Genomic DNA, 19,001 nt, shown 5'->3' with positions numbered 1-19,001 from the left:
CCCGGGGAGAAGTGTAACCTGGGATTTTCCAGATTCCTTCTGATTCTAACATTCTAATTATCAAATAAAAGTGCACTTATAGACATGGAAATAACATTTGCTTAACCATTATTTTTAAAATTAATGTACATCACTGCTTTCAGTTTGAGTATTTTATCGAGCTATAATGATACCGGTTCATGGATGATGTGACATCTGTACTTCAAACAAAAAATGTTAATAAAAAATCTATTGAAATTGGGGCCACAAAAATTCAATCAATATTCATCTTTGGTTTAGTCAATATATCAAGTTATATCAGTCATATACTTTAGTATGTATCTTTAACCACCAAGCTAGATCCAGAAAGATACTTGATAATATGTTTCATGTAAAATAGGTTATTTCAAAAACGATTTGATAGTTTTTGGTCAAATGCTATTGAAATAATTTCAAAGAAGAGGCAGATTAAGTAGTTAAGTGTGGCTACCGTGTCTAATGCATTTGTTTAATTCCCTCTGAAGTGGTCAAGAGGACCATTTCTCAAGTATTTGCTATTATTATTGATAAATTTATAACTCACTTTTGTAGAGCTTTTTGTATTTTTTCAAAACATGTTGACATATATAAGGTGCTTTTAATTCTCACAATATGCCTGGGAGTTAGGCAATGTGGTAGAGCCTGCTGGTTCTCCTAAATGATCTGTTCCCATCTGATTTCAACATAATAGAATCATTCACTGAGCACACAGCTCCTCAGGGGACAATTATTTGCAGACTCCTTTTGACCACGCGACTGAGTTCTGCTCAAGGGACAGTGATAGGTGCAGCTTCCAGGTCAGGCACTTGAGAGGCCACCTTTTCTCTCTTCCTCTCTTTCCCTGTCCACTGGATGAAACTGGGATATGTGCTCTGGAAATCAACAAAGGTCACATACATATCTGCCTAGCAAAATCTTCACTGTTCTTCCTCACTCTTTAAAATTCCTTCCCAGATACTGTGTGAGAGCACACTGCAAGTGCAATATTCCATTTACAAGAAAGAAAATGGACACGTTGAAACCAGAAACATGTATTTCACCTCTCCACTTATGCCTTTATTAAAAATTGTATTTCTTTCCTCTGTGCCAAGCACTGAGATAAGCGCTACAAATTTTAAAATAAATATGATAGGTAGTCTGTGCTCTCAGAGAGCCACAACTGAGTAAATGATCCATTCTACCTGTGGTTATTGCAAAATGAAAACATTTGAGTCAAGTCTCTGAAGGGTAAGTAAGAGTTTACCCCAAGATAAAGCGGGGAAAAAGGCATCCTTCAGGTTATCTTCGTACTCAGAATATAGCAAAATAGAGCATACAAAAGTCACATTCTGCTTATCTGTTTAAATATAGACTTCAAGTATAACTTTGCATTTCTGGAGAAAACGTGGATCTCGGACAATTCAATAAGCTGTGTGTTTTTAATCACCTATTATTACTTGTCCTCCCAGTAAGCATGTATTCTATTCTCCTCCTACAGCTAAAATTTCCTTTATGCCTTAAAAAGAAAATATTCATTGAAAGATAACTTTTGCACAAATTAATTATAATAAAATTCTAGTTTAGAGCAATGATATTTTTGAGAATATAAGATAATTCAGAAGGCTTCTATGTACAAAAGCCATGACTACTACATATTCAGCTGGCACAGTTGAGTGTTCATTCATTTTGCACCTGAGAAGTGCACATTGACATTATTTGAATGCTCAGTAGTTTACGTTTTCCTTCTTTTCTTCAACTCAAAATAACTGGCATTGTTAAAACACTGCTATGATTTTGAAATGATTTTGTTAATTCTTTTCCTATTTTTAAATTTTTTCTTGGACTTGACCATAACCTTCAAAAAACAATGTGTTTCAAAAAGGAGTGATTCAAGCTGTTTGGGAGATATTTTAACTATTTCTGACTAAATGCACTATTGAATTCAGTAGTATTCTAAAATTTATATTAACTTTCAATCTAGTTGATTATTCTAGTTATGTACAAAATACATTTTTTTGAGATGGAGTTTCGCTCTTGTTCAGGATGGAGTGCAATGGTGCGATCTCAGCTCACTGCAACCTCTGCCTCCCATATTCAAATGATTCTCCTGCCTCAGCCTCCCAAGTAGCTGGGATTACAGGCACCTGCCACCACGCCTGGTGAATTTTTTGTACTTTTAGTAGAGACGGGGTTTCACCATGTTGGCCAGGCTGGTCTTGAACTCCTGATCTCAGGTGATCCACCCGCCTCACCCTCCCCCTCCCCCTCCCAAAGTGCTGGGATTACAGGTGTGAGCCACTGTGCCCAACCCCAAATACATTTTAAAGAAAGGAAAACTTCTAAAGTATTTCTCAAAAGTGCATAGTATATATGACTTGAGCATATATAGACAAATCGTTCACACTAATTAGTTGGGGAATAAAAATTCAACCAGCTAACAAAGCCCCTTCCAATATATACTCCTGAAGCTGGCCAGGAGACTTTACCACCTGGCCTTATTCTGAAAACTTCTTAATACTGCATGGTGACTACAGATAGCTTTTAACTGGACATTTTCACAATGGAATCATACATTTGATGATGAACCTTACATTTTCACTGCAGATATCAGAGTCTGCCACATTATGTTTACCTATTTTTTCTTATCGGATTAGGATTTGGTATTCTCTGTTCCATTGGAAAGTGGCTAGAAAGACTGACAAGGAGAGAAAATTCTAGTACCATGAATTTATAAAGGTGAAATTGGGCTATTCAGTAAACCAGAAGCCACTTGCTGAGCACCAAGGGAGGGCAAGATGCCACTTTCAGAGATACAGATGAAGTGAACAGGATTACCCCAGCTAGCGAAGGGGTAAAAGGGAGACAAATGGTTAATTAAAGGGAAGAGTGTAGGAGGAGGCATCCGAGCAAAGTGAAGTCCTGCGTGGGATGCCATAGAAGCAAGAGATGGCATTCAGGCATGGGGCCCAAGGCAGCGTGTGAGCTGGCTCTGGAAGAACAAGTGGAATCTGAATAAGCAAGGACTCTGTCCTGTCCACCCATAATGTCACCCTGTAGAGTATCCATCATGGCACACTGCAGGGGGCAAGGCAGAAGTAAGAACCCCAGCAGTGAGGCTCTTCCCATTACCCAGGCAAGGTTGGATGGTGTCTTGCAGCTCCATCATAGTCATAGACAAGGGGAGAAGTGGTTTGATTCTGGACACATTCTGAAGGTAGGTAGAGCTGCAGGATTTGTTGATGGATTAGAAACAAGATATGAAAAAGGGGAGTAGTTAAGATTCGGGGTCCAACAACTGGCAGAGTAAAGTCACCATAACAGAGAAGGGGAAGCAGGAGTTTGGTATGGGATGTGTTCGATGTGACATGCCCATTAGATGTCCACGTAGAGAAGGCAGTTGTCTATGCAAGTCTGACGGTCAGGGAAACCTGGGTGGAGACTCAAAATCCAGTCATCAGGATGCGGCGGTATTCAAAGCAATGGCCTAGAGTGAATCTAGACAGAGCCCTGGGCCCTCCACTATTTATAGGCAAGGTGAGGAAGAACAAGCAAAGGAGAGTAAAAGGGAATTGTCAGGGCGCTGAGAGGAGAAGCAAGGGAGAGCCAGGGCCTGAAAGCCAAATTGAGGAAATGTTCAAGAGAGAAGAAGTGAAGGCTTCAACAAACGCTGCAGACAGATGGGCGGAGACCTGTGCACTGACGCTAATGCTCAACAGTGCCCAGATTAATATCTCCTAGCCCTACTTCCTTATGTGAAAGAAGCTGTCTTTTTCACAGGTTCCTTGCACAAATGTCTGCAAGAATCTCAGGCGGTGAGGGGAGCCAACGGTGGAGAATGGAAACACGTGTATTTCCAACTTGATTCTAATCCTCTTAGAACCCATATACAGAACAAAGACTCAGAGGCACTGCTGGCGCTGAACTCCCCAACTTCAGTCCCTAGTGCTGATTTCGGGGGACATTAAGAACTTTCTTTCAAGAGCTGTGAAGGCTGAGCAGTTGGTCTTCAAGTCCAAGAGAAAAGGTGTGTCCTCCTGGATTACACTCAAATGAGCAAAGCAGCCTGAGCTCCAAGCTCTCTGTAGGAGACCTCTCTCTCTCACTTTCTCTCTCTCCTCGCTCTCTCTCTCACACACACACACACACCCCATTTTTGCCAAGGCTCACTCCAGTATGAGGAACCCACAAAGAACACCAAGACCTCCATTCTGAGCAGGGCCTCCATTATTTGTCCTGCCATTTGTTTGTTCTGCCTCATGTCCTCCAGGCCATCAATGATTCTCGACTCTCTGGTGGGGGTCAAGCTTCCCATCATCCCACGGGATCTCCTTAGCCCATTTGTAAATTAGTGGAAACACAGAGGGAGTGAGGGAAGGGTGCTAGCCTGTCTTTATCCTTCGCCAACATCAGATTCCGGAACAAAACTGGCCCCTAAGTCTGTGCAGCAGCAATGTCTCAGTCCCAGCTAAAATGCCCTGTTATCAAAATCGGCAGAATATGTTTTATCTTTTTCAGGTAAGCTCAAATGTTTCTATCCTCCCTTCCCCCGACCCCCACATACACACCAAGAAATGTCATTGAAAACAGAATGAAAGTATCTCATACAACAAAATTCATTCAAGATACTGTCTTTGACAATGGGAACTCAATTCTAAATAAGATACAGGAATGACTAAACACCAAACTGAAAGAAATTTGAAAGCAAAATTAATATTTTACACCAACTAGCAGTTTGTTTGCAGCATCAGCAAAATCAAGCATTCACCTGTTACTAATTTCCTCTAAATACAAAGTCCACTGCATTTCTAGGAAGGATGGTTAGTGTTTGGCAAGTTTTTTGTGTTAAGTGTTGAAAAATATAACTGAGAAGTTAATCAGAGGACCACGAGTAGGCACAAAGATCTAAAACATGTTGATTATTTAAAACACCAGAGCTCCAGAGAGCATGCAAGTCTTTATCTTATAATAAAATGATCCTATAAGTCACTATAATAACAACTGACTACTTTGTATACACGAGTTTATCCTAGGGACTCTAAAAATAGAACTTGTAGGATTTAAATCTAAAGTAAAGATTTTACGGGCATGATCTATTAGATCCTCCAGCTGATCCATTTATTTGCTTCCAGTATGAACTGATAACTTGCTTATGTTTTCTTCAAAAAGTGAGACCATTCTTCCCATAGTTTTTCTATCACCAACCATACACTGGTGGTCTTTAGGGTTTTTCAGTTCCATAAAAGGATTGAAAGAGTGTAAGAATCACTGCTCTAAAGTACCCTTATGAAAAGACATACATAAGTATGAAATCACAAAAATCACAATGTGTTTCCAAACAAATCCAACATTCTTTTCTGGCCAGTAGCAGCAAACAGGTTTTGTGGAACTGACATAAAATCTAATTTAGCCATTATTACAACATTACCAGCAGCTCAGAGCACTAAGTTACCTCAATATCCCAGTAGTGCTCTGCCCATATTATCTATGACTTTAATTAAAAGTGTTTAGAAATGGTTTTCATACTGACTTTGTTCAGAATATGTGGCTGAATTCTAAATTTAAAAATAGGTCTTCCAGTAGGCCCACAAGACATCAAAATTGGGTACCAAAAGCTGTACATTTAAACACTTTTATTAAAATGTTTATATATGTACATAAAATATTTTATTGTGACACAAAATTCTGTACAAAGTGTACTAACAACTGACATGATTATAAATGAATCCCCAAAACAATGGCACCTAAATTTGAACACTAAGGAGAAAACAATGGTACCTAAATTTGAACACTAAGGAGAAAACAATGGTACCTAAATTTGAACACTAAGGAGAAAAAAGGAGGAAGAAATACTTGAGACAACTTTACCATGGCATAATAAATATTTCTTGCTGTCAAAATTAATAAAATCTTTTGCGCAGGGGTGTTACAATTAATTTTATCAGGCTAACAATGTCATAAGTGAGGAACCCTTTCAACTGTAGAGAGCACTGTAGAAATACAGGTGTGGTAGAACAATCTATATCACCCTGCAGTTGTTTCTGTTTTTCTATGACTAGCTTTGTTTGAGATTGTATAAAGTGGTCTTCACACCCCTGGTGAATAAGTTTGGTGGAAGCAGAGTTCCCTACCCTACCGCAGAAGGGACCTCCAAACACAGTTTAAAGCTGACTCTCGGGGAGCTGTGTTTTGACATTTTCACAACAGTGTGAATTTGTGCCACAAGCAAGACAGATCTTATTGGATTAACACTGAACTCGTGACATCTCCACAGACAGTAATTCTCTCTTGTGCAGCTTAAGAACAAACGTGTTTCCTTCATCCACCCTGCTCATTCTCTCCTGTAGTTTCCCCTAGCAAATCCACCCCGCCATCACCTCTAGGAATTCCTCTACACCCAGAGAAAGGAGTTCCTTTCCTCACTGCTGAAATCGATTCCCACTTCCTTTCCACAGATGGGCTCCAAGGGGCACTCACTCGTGTGCCCACTGAGGGATTTATCTCCTAATTCCTCACTTTCCAACGGAAGTCAGAGCTGCTCAGTTTCCCCCTGGTGACCACATACACGTGTCCAAGTGAAGCCTCGTCTGGGGGAATCTCAGTTCCCACACTTCCCCCTGGCCCCACCTGGGGCCCTCTGTCTCCCCCGCGTGGCCCTCCGCCTGGCCCCTCGCACTCACCAGGAGGAGGTTGTGCGCCACCAGGTACCCAAGCCGCGGGCTGCCCCGGATGCCGGGGGCCAGGCGCCCGGTGGCGTAGCCGTGCCAGGCCACGACGTAGGGGTTGTCGATGGTGATCCAGTACTTGACCTGGCCGCCGAAGTGGCGGAAGCAGAGCTCCGCGTAATCCCTGAAGTGGTCGGCCAGGGCGCGGTTGGCCCAGCCGCCGTAGGCGTCCTGCAGGCGCTGGGGCAGGTCCCAGTGGTACAGGGTGACCACCGGCTGCACGCCCAGCTCCCGCAGCCGCTCCAGCAGGCGCCGGTAGTAGCGGAGCCCCTCGCGGTTGGGGACGCCCGCGCTGCCATTGGGGAGCACCCGTGCCCACGAGATGGAGAAGCGGTAGTGGGTGACCCCGAGCTCGCGCAGCGCCTCCGTGTCGCGGAAGACGTTGTTGTAGCTGTCGCTGGCCACGTCCCCGGTGGCGGGCTGCAGCGGCGACGGCGCGCCCGACGGCACATTGGCGATCCGGGAGTCTCCCGGGGGTGCCAAGGGGTGGTGGGTGAACGTGTCCCAGATGGACGCACCCTTGCCGTGCTGCTGCCAGCCGCCCTCGGTCTGGTAGGCGGCGCTGCCCACGGCCCAGAGGAAGCCGTCGGGGAAGGTGCCCTGGAAGAGGCCCGCGGCCTCGGGGGCGGGAGGGCGCGCGAAACGGGCCCAGGTCTGCGCGCCGTCGCCCGGCTCCGCGCGCAGGCGGCGGCCGCCCAGTGCCAGCAGCACCAGCAACAGCGACAGCGACAGCGACGGCGGCGACGGCCGCAGGCGGCGCGGCGGGGCGCTGGCGGGCATGCTGCGCTGGAGCCAGGCGCCGGGGCCCCGCGCCGCGCCCCTTTATGCCCGCGCCCTGCCGCGCCGCCCGCCCCCCGCCGGCGCGCCCACCCCCGCTCCCCGGCTGGCTCCGCTGGCAATAATTACCTGAGCCGGGCCTGCCTCCGCCCTGTCACCGGGGGCGGGGGCGCGGAGGGCCAGAGGTCCCCGGGAGGGGCGCGGCAGTGGGCAAGGTGCTAGAGGCGTCGCTAGCGGACGTCGGAGAAAGGCACCTGTTTCTCCCATCTCCCGGGAGCCGCGCAGGACGTTTCGGGGACGCTCAGGTTCATTCTCTTTGCCGGCCGCGCGTCCTCCGAGATCAGCCCTGGAGCGGCTTCGTCTGGGAGAAAAGGCGCCGACCAACTAGCCCCGACTTGGGCGCGGGATCCTGCCGGGCCCTGGAGGAGCGCGCGGTTGGGGAAGCACCTGCTCTCACTTTTCTCCCACTCGGAGGCCCAGAGAAGCTCCGGCTGGACATTGCTGGAGCCAATTAGGGACTGGCCGAAATCCTAGAGGGACGGCCAGGTGGGACAGCCAAGGGGGAACTTCACCGTGTGCTGAGAGAAAGGGATTCCCCGCTTAGGTGAGATGATCGCCGGGAGACTAGCCCACGCGCACCCCTCTTTCGAGGAAGACAAAGTAGATTTATGGGTTGCGTTGGGACTGGGGTTTTACTCTCCCTTTTACTGTTACCTTTTAATCATTTCAAACCAGCACTCTGTCTTTGATTAGATCTATCAGAATTCCCTGGTGAACTTCAAATCACAGTTGTTGATTGTTCTCCTGAAAAACCAAACACCAAGTTTCCAATTTTGAGTAAATCTCATTCACCTTTATTATCCTTTGGCACCTGTGTTAGCTTTCGGCTCTGACTTAGCAGGTAATCTGTGCAAAGTTGTGCGCACAGCCCTGCTGGAGAGGGAGGTCCCTGGGTCCCACATTTGCCATCTGAGCTGTGGAGGGAAAGGGGAGGGGGGATTTAGCCGGAACACCCATTCCCATCCTCTACAATACAATGGAGCCATGACGTTTTTCCTGTTGCCAAAGAGCCCTTTTGACAGAAATTGCAGAGCCACGGTGTCCATTTGGATGTGGGTAGAAAGGATTGTGAATAACCGAGATACAGTTGGTGGAGACTGAGAAGGTCTAGGCTCCACCTTTATGATTTTGGGCAGGAAACCTCTGTAAGCCTAAGTTTCTTCGTCTATAAAATAGGGGTGTCCTGTCTGCCCTGCCGCCTCAGAGGCTTGTGAAGTGCAATGAAAAACTGCGCAAAGGTGACTCAAAGATAGAAAGAAAGCCCAGACAAGGGAAGGCTCTTGCTAATATCTCTACCTTCCTATCCAGTAAGTCGTGCCTCAGTTTCCTCATCCCTACACGTGTGTTGAATGACTAAGATCCTTACAGAGGTGCATCCATTCTCCCAGTGATCTATGTTCCCCGCATTATTTCATACAAATTTAAAGGCAATAAAATTTTAAATGTTGCAGATGAAGGTGCTTTTATTAACTCCCCTGAAATATAAGCACAAATGTATTCCAGTATTTTATGAAATATTCCCAACTCCAGCTAGCATATATTATCATGATTAGTAAGATTAAGCCTTCAGATTGAAACAGACTTACTGCCATTTTGTTAAATGTGGCATTTACATTTTTTCAATAAATACGAAATAGCAAACCATGACACTTCAGCAATTTTCAAAAATTACAGCACACAACTTCATTGTCACACTCTCTTCCAGCTAGATTTTAAAAGCTACATCTACATGGAGTTCACATTTCCCTTCTAGAACTGAAAATTGGAGTGTTTGTTGGGTTGTAGCTTGTTAAGTTTCAATTAGAAATGCTTCATGGGTCTCATGGAAAATCGCTTAAGCTAAGTATTTATTTATTGATGTATGGTCTGTTTGCTCAGGGCAGATTTTATCTATTGCTATTTTTACTTGACCAGCAGCATTTTTTTTTAATTTTAAAGCAGTGATTAAAAAGCAGGACCAAGTCAACTAAACGTTTCACATCTGAAATTTGTCTATCACATAGGCACATGCATCTCATAGCTTTAAGCATTCAAAGACATGTTCCCAGATGATTATTCATTTAACCCAACAATAAAGATTATATGATGATTAAACTTTATTTCCAGAACTTTCTGTTTATTAGAGTTCTGTTCATGGTTATTAAGTTCTGGGTTCCACAAGTGTGAATAACAGTTAGTGCTGCTTTTTTTTTTTTTTTTTTTTTTTTTTTTTTTTTTTGAGACAGAGTCTCACTCTGTCGCCCAGGCTGGAGTGCAGTGGTGTGATCTCTGCTCACTGCAACCTCCACCTCCTGGGTTCAAGCAATTCTCCTGTCTCAGTCCCCCCAGGTAGCTGGGATTATAGGGGCGTGCCACCACACCTGGCTAAATTTTGTATTTTTAGTAGAGACAGGGTTTCACCATGCTGGCCAGGCTGGTCTCGAACTCCTGACCTCCTGTGATCCACCTGCCTCAGCCTCCCAAAATGCTAGGATTACAGGCATGAGCCACCAGGCCCGGCCTAGTGCTGCTTTTTATTTATTTTGGCTTTACTTTGGTTTTTATTTTTTACAACCACCTTCAAACATCTGAAACTTGGGTTTCAAATGCAAATAAGAGATTAATTACTTGCTGTGCTTTGAACATGAAGGTGAAGTTATTGATGCATCAAAGAAAAGGACATTGTAAATTTATTTACTGGCTTTCATTTTGGTGATGATTTCAACACTAAAAGTGGTCAATCTGATCAACTTTTCCTCCATTCTCCACATTCCTTCATCCCGTGCCTTCACACCTGTTCTCTTTCCTATCGTGTTCCCACAACTATGGGAGCCTTTTAACACCAGTGGAACAGAAGGAGATGCACTGATTCACATGCACCCAAACAGAACACCAATCCCACAAGCTCTCAGCTCACCGGTCACAGACATTCACCTTCTACAGGCAGAGTTTTATTTCGCAGAGCTACAACTATGGGCAAGGTAACAATGAGCTGTGTGGAGACTTCAAAACATAGAGGACAACCTCTGAGCTCAAAGACAACATCCAATTAAAGAAAAGATAAAGAAAGATGAAAACAAATAAGTTATTTGATTATGCTGTGTTAATAAATGACCCATAGAATAATTGTTAGAGAAATTCAGAAGAAGAAATTACTTTGAGTTGCTTGGAAAAGTTTTACAGAGAAAAAAATGACAATATCTGGGGTTTAAAGAGTAAAACTCACACAAAGACCTGGAGGGAAAGAATCAAGAGATGTAAACACTGAAGAAAAAAAAAATGTTCACAGTGTATTTGTGGTGAAAAGAAACGGTTTTTGTGTGCAAGGAAATAATGGACTGAAATGTGGTAGTCCCAGCACCTAGAATCATGCTGAGCACAAAACAAGTGTTTGTTTAATGAGTAAATGAAAGTAGAGTTTCATTTGTCCAGTTAACAAAATACACAAGTATTCCCTGACCTCCTCTTTTTAAAACTAATTAATTAATTTTTAACTGACAAAAAATTATATATATTTTCATGTACAGCATGTTGCTTTAAAATATGTACACATTTGTAGAGTGGCTAAATCGAGCTAATAAACATATGTATTACCTCACATACATATCTTTTTTGTGGTAAGAAGACTTAAAATCTGGCCACATGCAGTGGCTCACACCTGTAATCCCAGTACTTTCGGAGGCCAAGGCAGGCGGATCACCTAAGGTCAGGAGTTCAAGACCAGCCTGACCAACATGGTGAAACCCCGTCTCTACTAAAAATACAAAAATTAACCGACATGGTGGTGGGTACCTGTAATCCCAGCTACCCAGGAGGCTGAGGCAGGAGAATCGCTTGAACCCAGGAGGCAGAGGTTGCAGTGAGCCAAGATCATGCCACTGTACTCCAGCTTGGGCAACAGAGCAAGATTATGTTTCAAAAAAAGGAAAGGAAAGGAAAGGAGAGGAGAGCAGAGGACAGGAGAGGGGAGGGGAGGGGGGAAAGGGAAGGGGAAGGGAGGGGGAGAGGGGAGGGGGAGAGGGGAGGGGAGGGGAGGAAGAAGGAAGAAGGAAGGAAGGAAGGAAGGAAGGAAGGAAGGAAGAAAGAAAGAAAGAAAGAAAGAAAGAAAGAAAGAAAGAAAGAAAGAAAGAAAGAAAGAAAGAGAGAAAAAAAGAATACTTAAAATCGACTCTATTAGAGATTTTCAAAAATACAACATATTGTTATTAACTACAGTCACCATGTGGCACTATAGATCTCTTGGCTTATTCCTCCATCTAATTGAAATTTTGCATCCTTCAAGCAATATCTCCCCAGCCCTCCACTCCCACATCTCATCTTTTGGCAACCATCATTCTCTTCTCTGCTTCCGTGAGTTCAACTTTTTCAGATTTCACATATAACTGAGATCATGCAGTATTTGTCTTTCTGTGCCTGTATCGGGGAAAACCCCCACCCCTGACATTCAACGTGGGTTCTTTTCTATTTCCCTAAGTGGCAGCTGGTCTGAGAAATAAAGGGAAAGAATACAAAAGAGAGAAATTTTAAAGCTGGGTGTCTGGGGGAGACATCACATGTCAGCAGGTTCCATGATGCTCCCTGAGCCATAAAACCAGCAAGTTTTTATTAGAAATTTTCAAAAAGGGAAGGAGTGTACGAATAGGGTGTGGGTCACAGAGATCACATGCTTCACAAGGTAATAAACTATCACAAAGCAAATGGAGGCAGGGCGAGATCACAGGGCCACAGGACAGGGCGAAATTAAAATTGCTAATGAAGTTTTGGGCACGCATTGTCATTGATAACATCTTATCAGGAGACAGGGTTTGAGAGCAGACAACCTGTCTGACCAAAATTTATCAGGTGGGAATTTCCTCATCCTAATAAGCCTGGAAGTGCTACAGGAGACGGGGGCTTATTTCATCCCTTCATCTTCGACTGTAAAAGACAGCAGCCCCCAAAGGGGCCATTTCAGAGGCCTACCCTCAGGGGCCATTCTCTTTCTCAGGGATGTTCCTTGCTGAGAAAAAGAATTCAGCGATATTTCTCCTATTTGCTTTTGAAAGAAGAGAAATATGGCTCTGTTCTGCCCGGCTCACTGGCAGTCAGAGTTTAAGGTTATCTCCCTTGTTCCCTGAACATTGTTGTTATCCTGTTCCGTTTTCAAGGTGCCCAGATTTCATATTGTTCAAGCACACATGCTCTACAAACAATTTGTGCAGTTAACGCAATCATCAAAAGGTCCTGAGGCGACATACATCCTCCTCAGCTTATGAAGATGATGGGATTAAGAGATTAAAGTAAAGACAGGCAGAGGAAATCACAAGGGTATTGATTGGGGAAGTGATAAGTGTCCATGAAATCTTCACAATTTATGTTCAGAGATTGCAGTGAAGACAGGCGTAAGAAATTATAAAAGTATTAATTTGGGGAACTAATAAAATCCATGAAATCTTCACAATTTATGTTCTTCTGCCATGGCTTCAGCCGGTCCCTCTGTTCAGGGTCCCTGACTTCCCGCAACAGCCTGGCTTATTTCACTTAACATAATGTCCTCCAGGTTCATCTATGTCATCACAAGTGACAGAATTTCCTTTTTTTGTAAGGCTGACTATTCCATAGTAGATATATGCCACATTTTCTTTATCCATTTGTTTGTTCATGGATACTTAGATTGAATCATTATCTTGGCTATTGTGAATGGTGATACAGTAAACACAGCAATGCACATATTCCTTAGGCATACTGATTTCATTTCCTTTGGATATATACCCATAATAGGAATTAGGAATGCTGAGTCATATGGTGATTCTTTTTTTTTTTTTTTTTTAAAGACATGATAACACTCTGTCCCCCAGGCTGGAGTGCAATGGCACAATCTCGAATCACTGCAGTCTCAAGTCCCTGGGGCTCTAGCAATCCTCCCACCTCAGTCTCCCCAAGTAGCTGGGACTACAGGCATGTACCACCATGCCTGGCTATTTTTTCTATTTTTTGTAGAGATGAGGTTTTGCCATGTTGCCTGGGCTGATCTCAAACTCCTGCGCTCAAGCAATCTGTCCACCTTGACTTCCCAAAGTGCTGGGATTACAGGCATGAGCCACCATGCCCTACCATAGTGGTTCTATTTTTAAATTTTTGGATGAACCTCTATATTGTTTTTTGTAATGGCTAAATTAATTTACATTCCCACCAATGGCATACAAGGATTTTCTCTTTTTTTCTATCTTGTCAACACCTGTTATCTTTCTTTTTTTTATATAATAACCATTGTAATTAGGGTGAGGTGATATCTCATTGTGGTTTTAATATGCATTCCCCTGATGACTAGTGATGTTGAGCATTGTCTTCACAGATTTGGCCATTTCTCCTTTTGGGAAATATCTACTCAGATCCTTTGCCCATACTTTAATTGGGTTCTTTGCTTTCTTGCTATTGAGTTGTTTGAGTTACTTATATATTTTGGATATTAAACCCCTTATCAGATGTATGGTTTGCAATTCTGTAGGCTGTCTCTCCAATCTATTGACTTTTCCTTGGCTGTGCTTTTCCTCCTCTTCTACCTATCTCCCTGCTTGTTACTCTGCTACAGCCACACTGGCCTCCTAGTTGTCCTTGGAACAAGCCAAACTTATTCCTAGCTTTGGCACCTTTGACTTGCCCTGCCCCATCTCTGGAATGCTCTTCGTGGAACCATTTGTCTCTCCTCAGTCTGCTCCCAGACAAAAAGCATATCCTTAACCTTCTCTGATCTCTCTGTCCAAATTAGTTACCCTAGTTCTTCTCAACTACAGTACCCTGTTTAGTTTTCTCATAGAGCTTATGACTGTCTCAAATTATCTTGTTCATTTACTTGTTTATTTCCTTTATCCCCCATAAGAACGTAAACTCCATAATAATGGACACATGGCCTTTTATTTGAGAGATCTCCAGTACCTAAGAGATGGTACCCATCCACTGTAGGTGCTCTATACGTATTTGTGGAATGAAGGAATGGATGAATGAACCCATTGGTAGGGAATGGATTGCTCTACCTCAGGGCCAAAACAAAATGTTGAGGATTCTAAAGCCACAACCTGGCTTAGGAAAAGAGCCTGTGATTGATTAGTAATGTCTGCTCTGAGCACAGAAAGGGAAAGTGGTCACAACACCATATTTGACATCCTACATGGAACTACGGTAGGCCATGGCCTGAGCCTACTCTACTGAAAAACTTCAGGAAGAACTGATGTTACAACAATAAGCAGAACACAAAACTATGTAACTATGGAATAGCTTACTTGCCAACATTCCCCACTTCTCCCAGTATACCTCTAATAAGCCCAAAAGGATTAAGAGGGATTAACACTGGAGTTCTGAGCTTCTCTGATCTAGCAAATTCCTCATTCCACAGAGATTTCCAGAACTATCAAATACCAGGCACACCTTTGTGAAGGACTAGGGAGGCATCAGGGAGCCACTTCCACCTACTGGTATCCTCATTCTTCTTATTTGCAAGCAAGAGAAATGTGGAAGTGATTTACATTCCAAGATTTGAAGTCCAAACCTGTAAGAGCCCAACTCAACTCAGGAGCCACTGAGGGCTTTTAAGTAGTGAAGTTACAATGTCAAATTGTAGTATGCCTCAACTTGTTTTAAGACAGAGCCAATATTAATTAACGAATCTATTGATTTGGCAGTGACAGGCAGGATTAATTAAAAGAGGAGATGCTAGAACCTGAAAGACTACTTTGAAAGCAACTACAGTACCTGGATAATATAAGTTAAGAAAGGCTTATACCTAGCATGGTGAAAATTGTAAAGAAAAGGAAGGGAAAGATGTAAGGCAATTCAAAAAAAGACTAATTGAACATGAGAGAGAAGAGCAGATGAAAGACTAAAAGGTGATTTTAATGTTTTGAGCTTAATCAAAAATAAAAATAAGACTATATATATATATTTAAGTACATTCAGAAGTATAACTAATTTGAGCAACAGATAAATTCACTGTTAAATATGTTGAATTTGAGTGTCACTCATTACAAGTGAAAATATTAACTGTATAATAGAACAATAGAATTGAAGCCAGGAGGCAGTTACAGTCTGGGAATTTGGACCAGAAACATTGATACGAGGCTAGCGGATAAGATGAGGGTATTAAAAAAGAAACAACTAAAAGCCAAGGGCTGAGCCTTGGCATATGTCTCCATTGAGTTAGATGGGTGGGGTAGAGGAAGAAAGGAGTCCAAACAAAGTGAGCCCACAGAGGAGTTCCAGAAGTCACAGGATGAAGTGTTTTTCAAACTTAGGAGATGAGTATTTTTAAAAGAGGAGATGATGAAACTTGTTGAGAAAAGACAACTGACCTAGAAGTTAGTTCATTTGGTGACTTTGGAGACAGATTTTTAGTTGTAATGGGGACTGAAGCCAGATTACAATGTAAGTCATTAATGAGAGTCTGTGGGTGGCAAGAAAACAAAGGCCACAGATGTACACTTTTCTGAGAAGTTTGCCAGTGGAAGGAGTGAGAAAGAATGTCACTTGCGGGGTTAGCAGAGTTCAGAGAAAATTTTTTCAAGATGGGGAACTCTGCACATACTTTTGTGCTGAGAAGGAAAGGTTAAGGAAAATGAGAATTGGGAGTTTCAAGGGGAAGATGAAGCAAAATAGCCTAACTAGCACCAGCTGTGATCTAAAGTAGCTGATTGTAAACTTTTAGTGTCCCAAGATATTAAACCTGGAACCAGTAAGAAGACCAGAAAAACAAGAGGATGCAGCTGGAATGCTGTCATGGTGCAGAAGGAAATATAAGCCAGTGCATCAGGGATGGTGGACAAGAAGCTACTAAAAAGGTCACAAAAAGGAGGTCCAAAAAGACATTAAGACAACTGCAAATAGGTTCTCAGGAAGATACAGTTCTGCAGAGCTCCCTGTAGCTAAAGTAGACTGTGGAGCCACTAGATTCAATTCTTGTTGCTTCTGCAATCTGGGAAATCTGATTGTTCCTGGGTGGCTGCATCTGTTCCAAGTGGAGCAGGAAGCCAAGAGCTTGGATCCTGCACTCGCCATCACCTGCCATGTCTTCCTAAGTAATACCTCTGCCTCCATAGCCTGATGCTGATTTGGACACTAACTAAACATGCCCTGATACAAGGCTTCTCTCTAGATGCTGGGAATAGGCTCATCAGGGACATGGGCCATTGAATTACTGGAGTCAAGATGTTTCTATTCCCTTTGTCTCTCAAAAATTTCCCCAAATACAATGAGGAGAATAACAGATAAATCTATTTTCAATGAAACTGAGAGGGGTTAGCATATGGAAAGGAAATGAATATGAATTGCTGGTAAGTGAGTTAGCTGAGGAACATATGAATGAGAAGCAAGATGATTTACCTGATATCCCTCCAGAAAGAATCAAGATCTGAGATACTAAGACAAGAAAGGAAGAGATGGCGGCCTTAAAAATAGAAGTTGGGCAAAGTAAATACCCAAGTCTCCAATACGGAGAAAGAGAAATGTCAAATTCAGACTCACTAAAAGACTGAGTTCCAATCATAGGACTACAGAATGATTCCCATTTCCCCACACCTTATCACTCCTCACCCAACCACCACATCAGTAGGGCTTCTATATAACAACAGGGAAATACAGCTAAAACTTCAGATCCTATTTAAGAAGAAGTCTCTAGGGAAGCCCAAAAACAATAGGAGAGACAAAAATAAGGACCCTAAAGGCAGTTTTAGCATCTGATTCCATAGCTATAATAAGCAAATACAGCCTAACTCCTAGCCAGATAAACGTAAAGCCTCACAGTTTTAGGCTTGTCTACTTTGTTCTTTTTATCTGATACATCATATCCAACCTTTAGCCAAAAATTACAAAGCATACTAAAAGGCCAAAAAAAAAAAAAAGAAGTAATTCAGTGTGAAGAGACAATGCAAGCATCAGAACCAGACTCAAAAATACGTTGTTTTTTTTTTTAAAAAAAGTAGGTAAGCACTTCTCCAGGGGAAGAATAAGTTGTGTGATAAAGGAAATGTTAGTATAACACACTACTTGGCTCAGCTGTGAATGAAATCTACATACTTATGCTTAATATGAATGTAATAGACACTTCTGATTATAACTCTATTGGGCAGTTGCATGAATGATTCAAGAGAACATGATGCATGCATTCTATTTTAAAACGTGAAGGTGAAATGTCAAATGAATGAAAAAAAATAGCTAAAAGAGTTGAAAGGGTTAAAACCAAAGGAGTGATTATTTTTGAATTAACCTTTCAACATTGTTTGACTTTTTAACTTGGGTGTAAGTTAAAGGAAGTACATGTCAATAAGTCTTAGTTCAAAGTGCAAAAGGATTATATTTTCGTAAAAGGAGAAAGGAAGAGAGGTGGGAAGAGCCACAGACAGATTCAGCAGCAGAGATAAAGGTATAGGCAAATAGATTTTGAGGTGAGAGCCTGACTGGGGTTGAGGCAAATGACAGGAAACTTAAAACTAATGGTTTATATTTTCTCGTAGAATAAAAGATTAAGTCAACTGCTGAAAGTAAGCAAGCTGAGTGAGTATGAAGAAAGCAAAAGAGCCTATAGTGAATTTCCTGAATAGTCAACAAAAGGGTATTGAAGCATCACTGAACAGCAGGATTGAAGCTGCACAGCATGCCTTGTTGAAGTAACTGTCTATATAAACCATATTTATTTCAAATACTTTAAGCAATATTTCAAGTTGTCTATGTGCTGGCGTTTAAAACCCACAATTTTGGGACCTATTTCTAACTCAGATAACAGAACAGCTGTACTTTTCTTTCATATAATACAAAGGTAAATTTGCTGTTTCTTTGAATATGGTCAGTCTCTTTTGTTGATTAAGGACTAAGGTCAACGGTTCAGAATTTGGATGGCCCAATTAGCATCTGTTCAGCTCATTCTCACAGATAGCCATTCTTGCTGACCCCAGGCTTGAAATTGGTGTCCTGAGTCATCAGGGTCACTGGTTGGAAGAGTGTGTGAATTAATTAGTTGGACTGTATCACTAGCATAGAAAATAGCACAAAACACATCCCTTTGCAAATGTGACTAATAAAACTTGGGTGTTAGGGTCTGAACCCCTGACCAAGCATCAGCAGAGCTGCCTACAAATCCTCACCCCTATGGTATTGATATTGTGCCTGTGCCATTTTTGTCATCTCTCCCTAAAGAGAGACGCTGAAGATCTTATTTTTTCAGCAAGAACCTCCTATGTGGCCCAGCGTTTCAATCTTTATAATTTCCTTCCTAACGTGTGGATCTTGTTGATTCTGGCTTGGTGAAGAGTTTCTTCTGCCTCTTGTCGGCTATCCTCATCTCCTAAACCTTGGCCCTTCATTCATTTCTCTGCTGACATCCTTCTTCTGAGAACTCAACTACTCCTGGTTTCAACTGTGAGAGTGATGCATACATTTAAATCTTTCCAGGCACGACCTCATCTCACACCTTCAGTGCCTGCCTGGTGTCTCTGCTGGTAA

The 19,001-nt window shown here is 42.6% G+C and overlaps 1 protein-coding gene across 2 annotated transcripts in view; it reads right to left on the bottom strand.

Annotated features, from left to right (window-relative positions):
• Positions 1-7,517, bottom strand: part of KL (klotho) — a 50,529-nt gene extending 43,012 nt beyond the window's left edge. For both annotated transcript variants that reach the window (XR_012426809.1, XM_005585962.5), the window contains exon 1: positions 6,675-7,517. Coding sequence is in view for 1 of the 2 variants with exons in the window: in XM_005585962.5 (XP_005586019.3) it covers positions 6,675-7,499 (825 nt within the window). In the remaining variant the exon portion in view is untranslated. The remainder of the gene's footprint in view (positions 1-6,674) is intronic.
• Between the last annotated feature and the right edge of the window lie 11,484 nt (positions 7,518-19,001).

This window comes from Macaca fascicularis, chromosome 17 (genome assembly GCF_037993035.2).
Source record: "Macaca fascicularis isolate 582-1 chromosome 17, T2T-MFA8v1.1".
Lineage (NCBI taxonomy): Eukaryota > Metazoa > Chordata > Mammalia > Primates > Cercopithecidae > Macaca > Macaca fascicularis.
The sequence above is the reverse complement of the archived record's forward strand: the minus strand, read 5'-3'. Positions and strand labels throughout refer to the sequence as shown.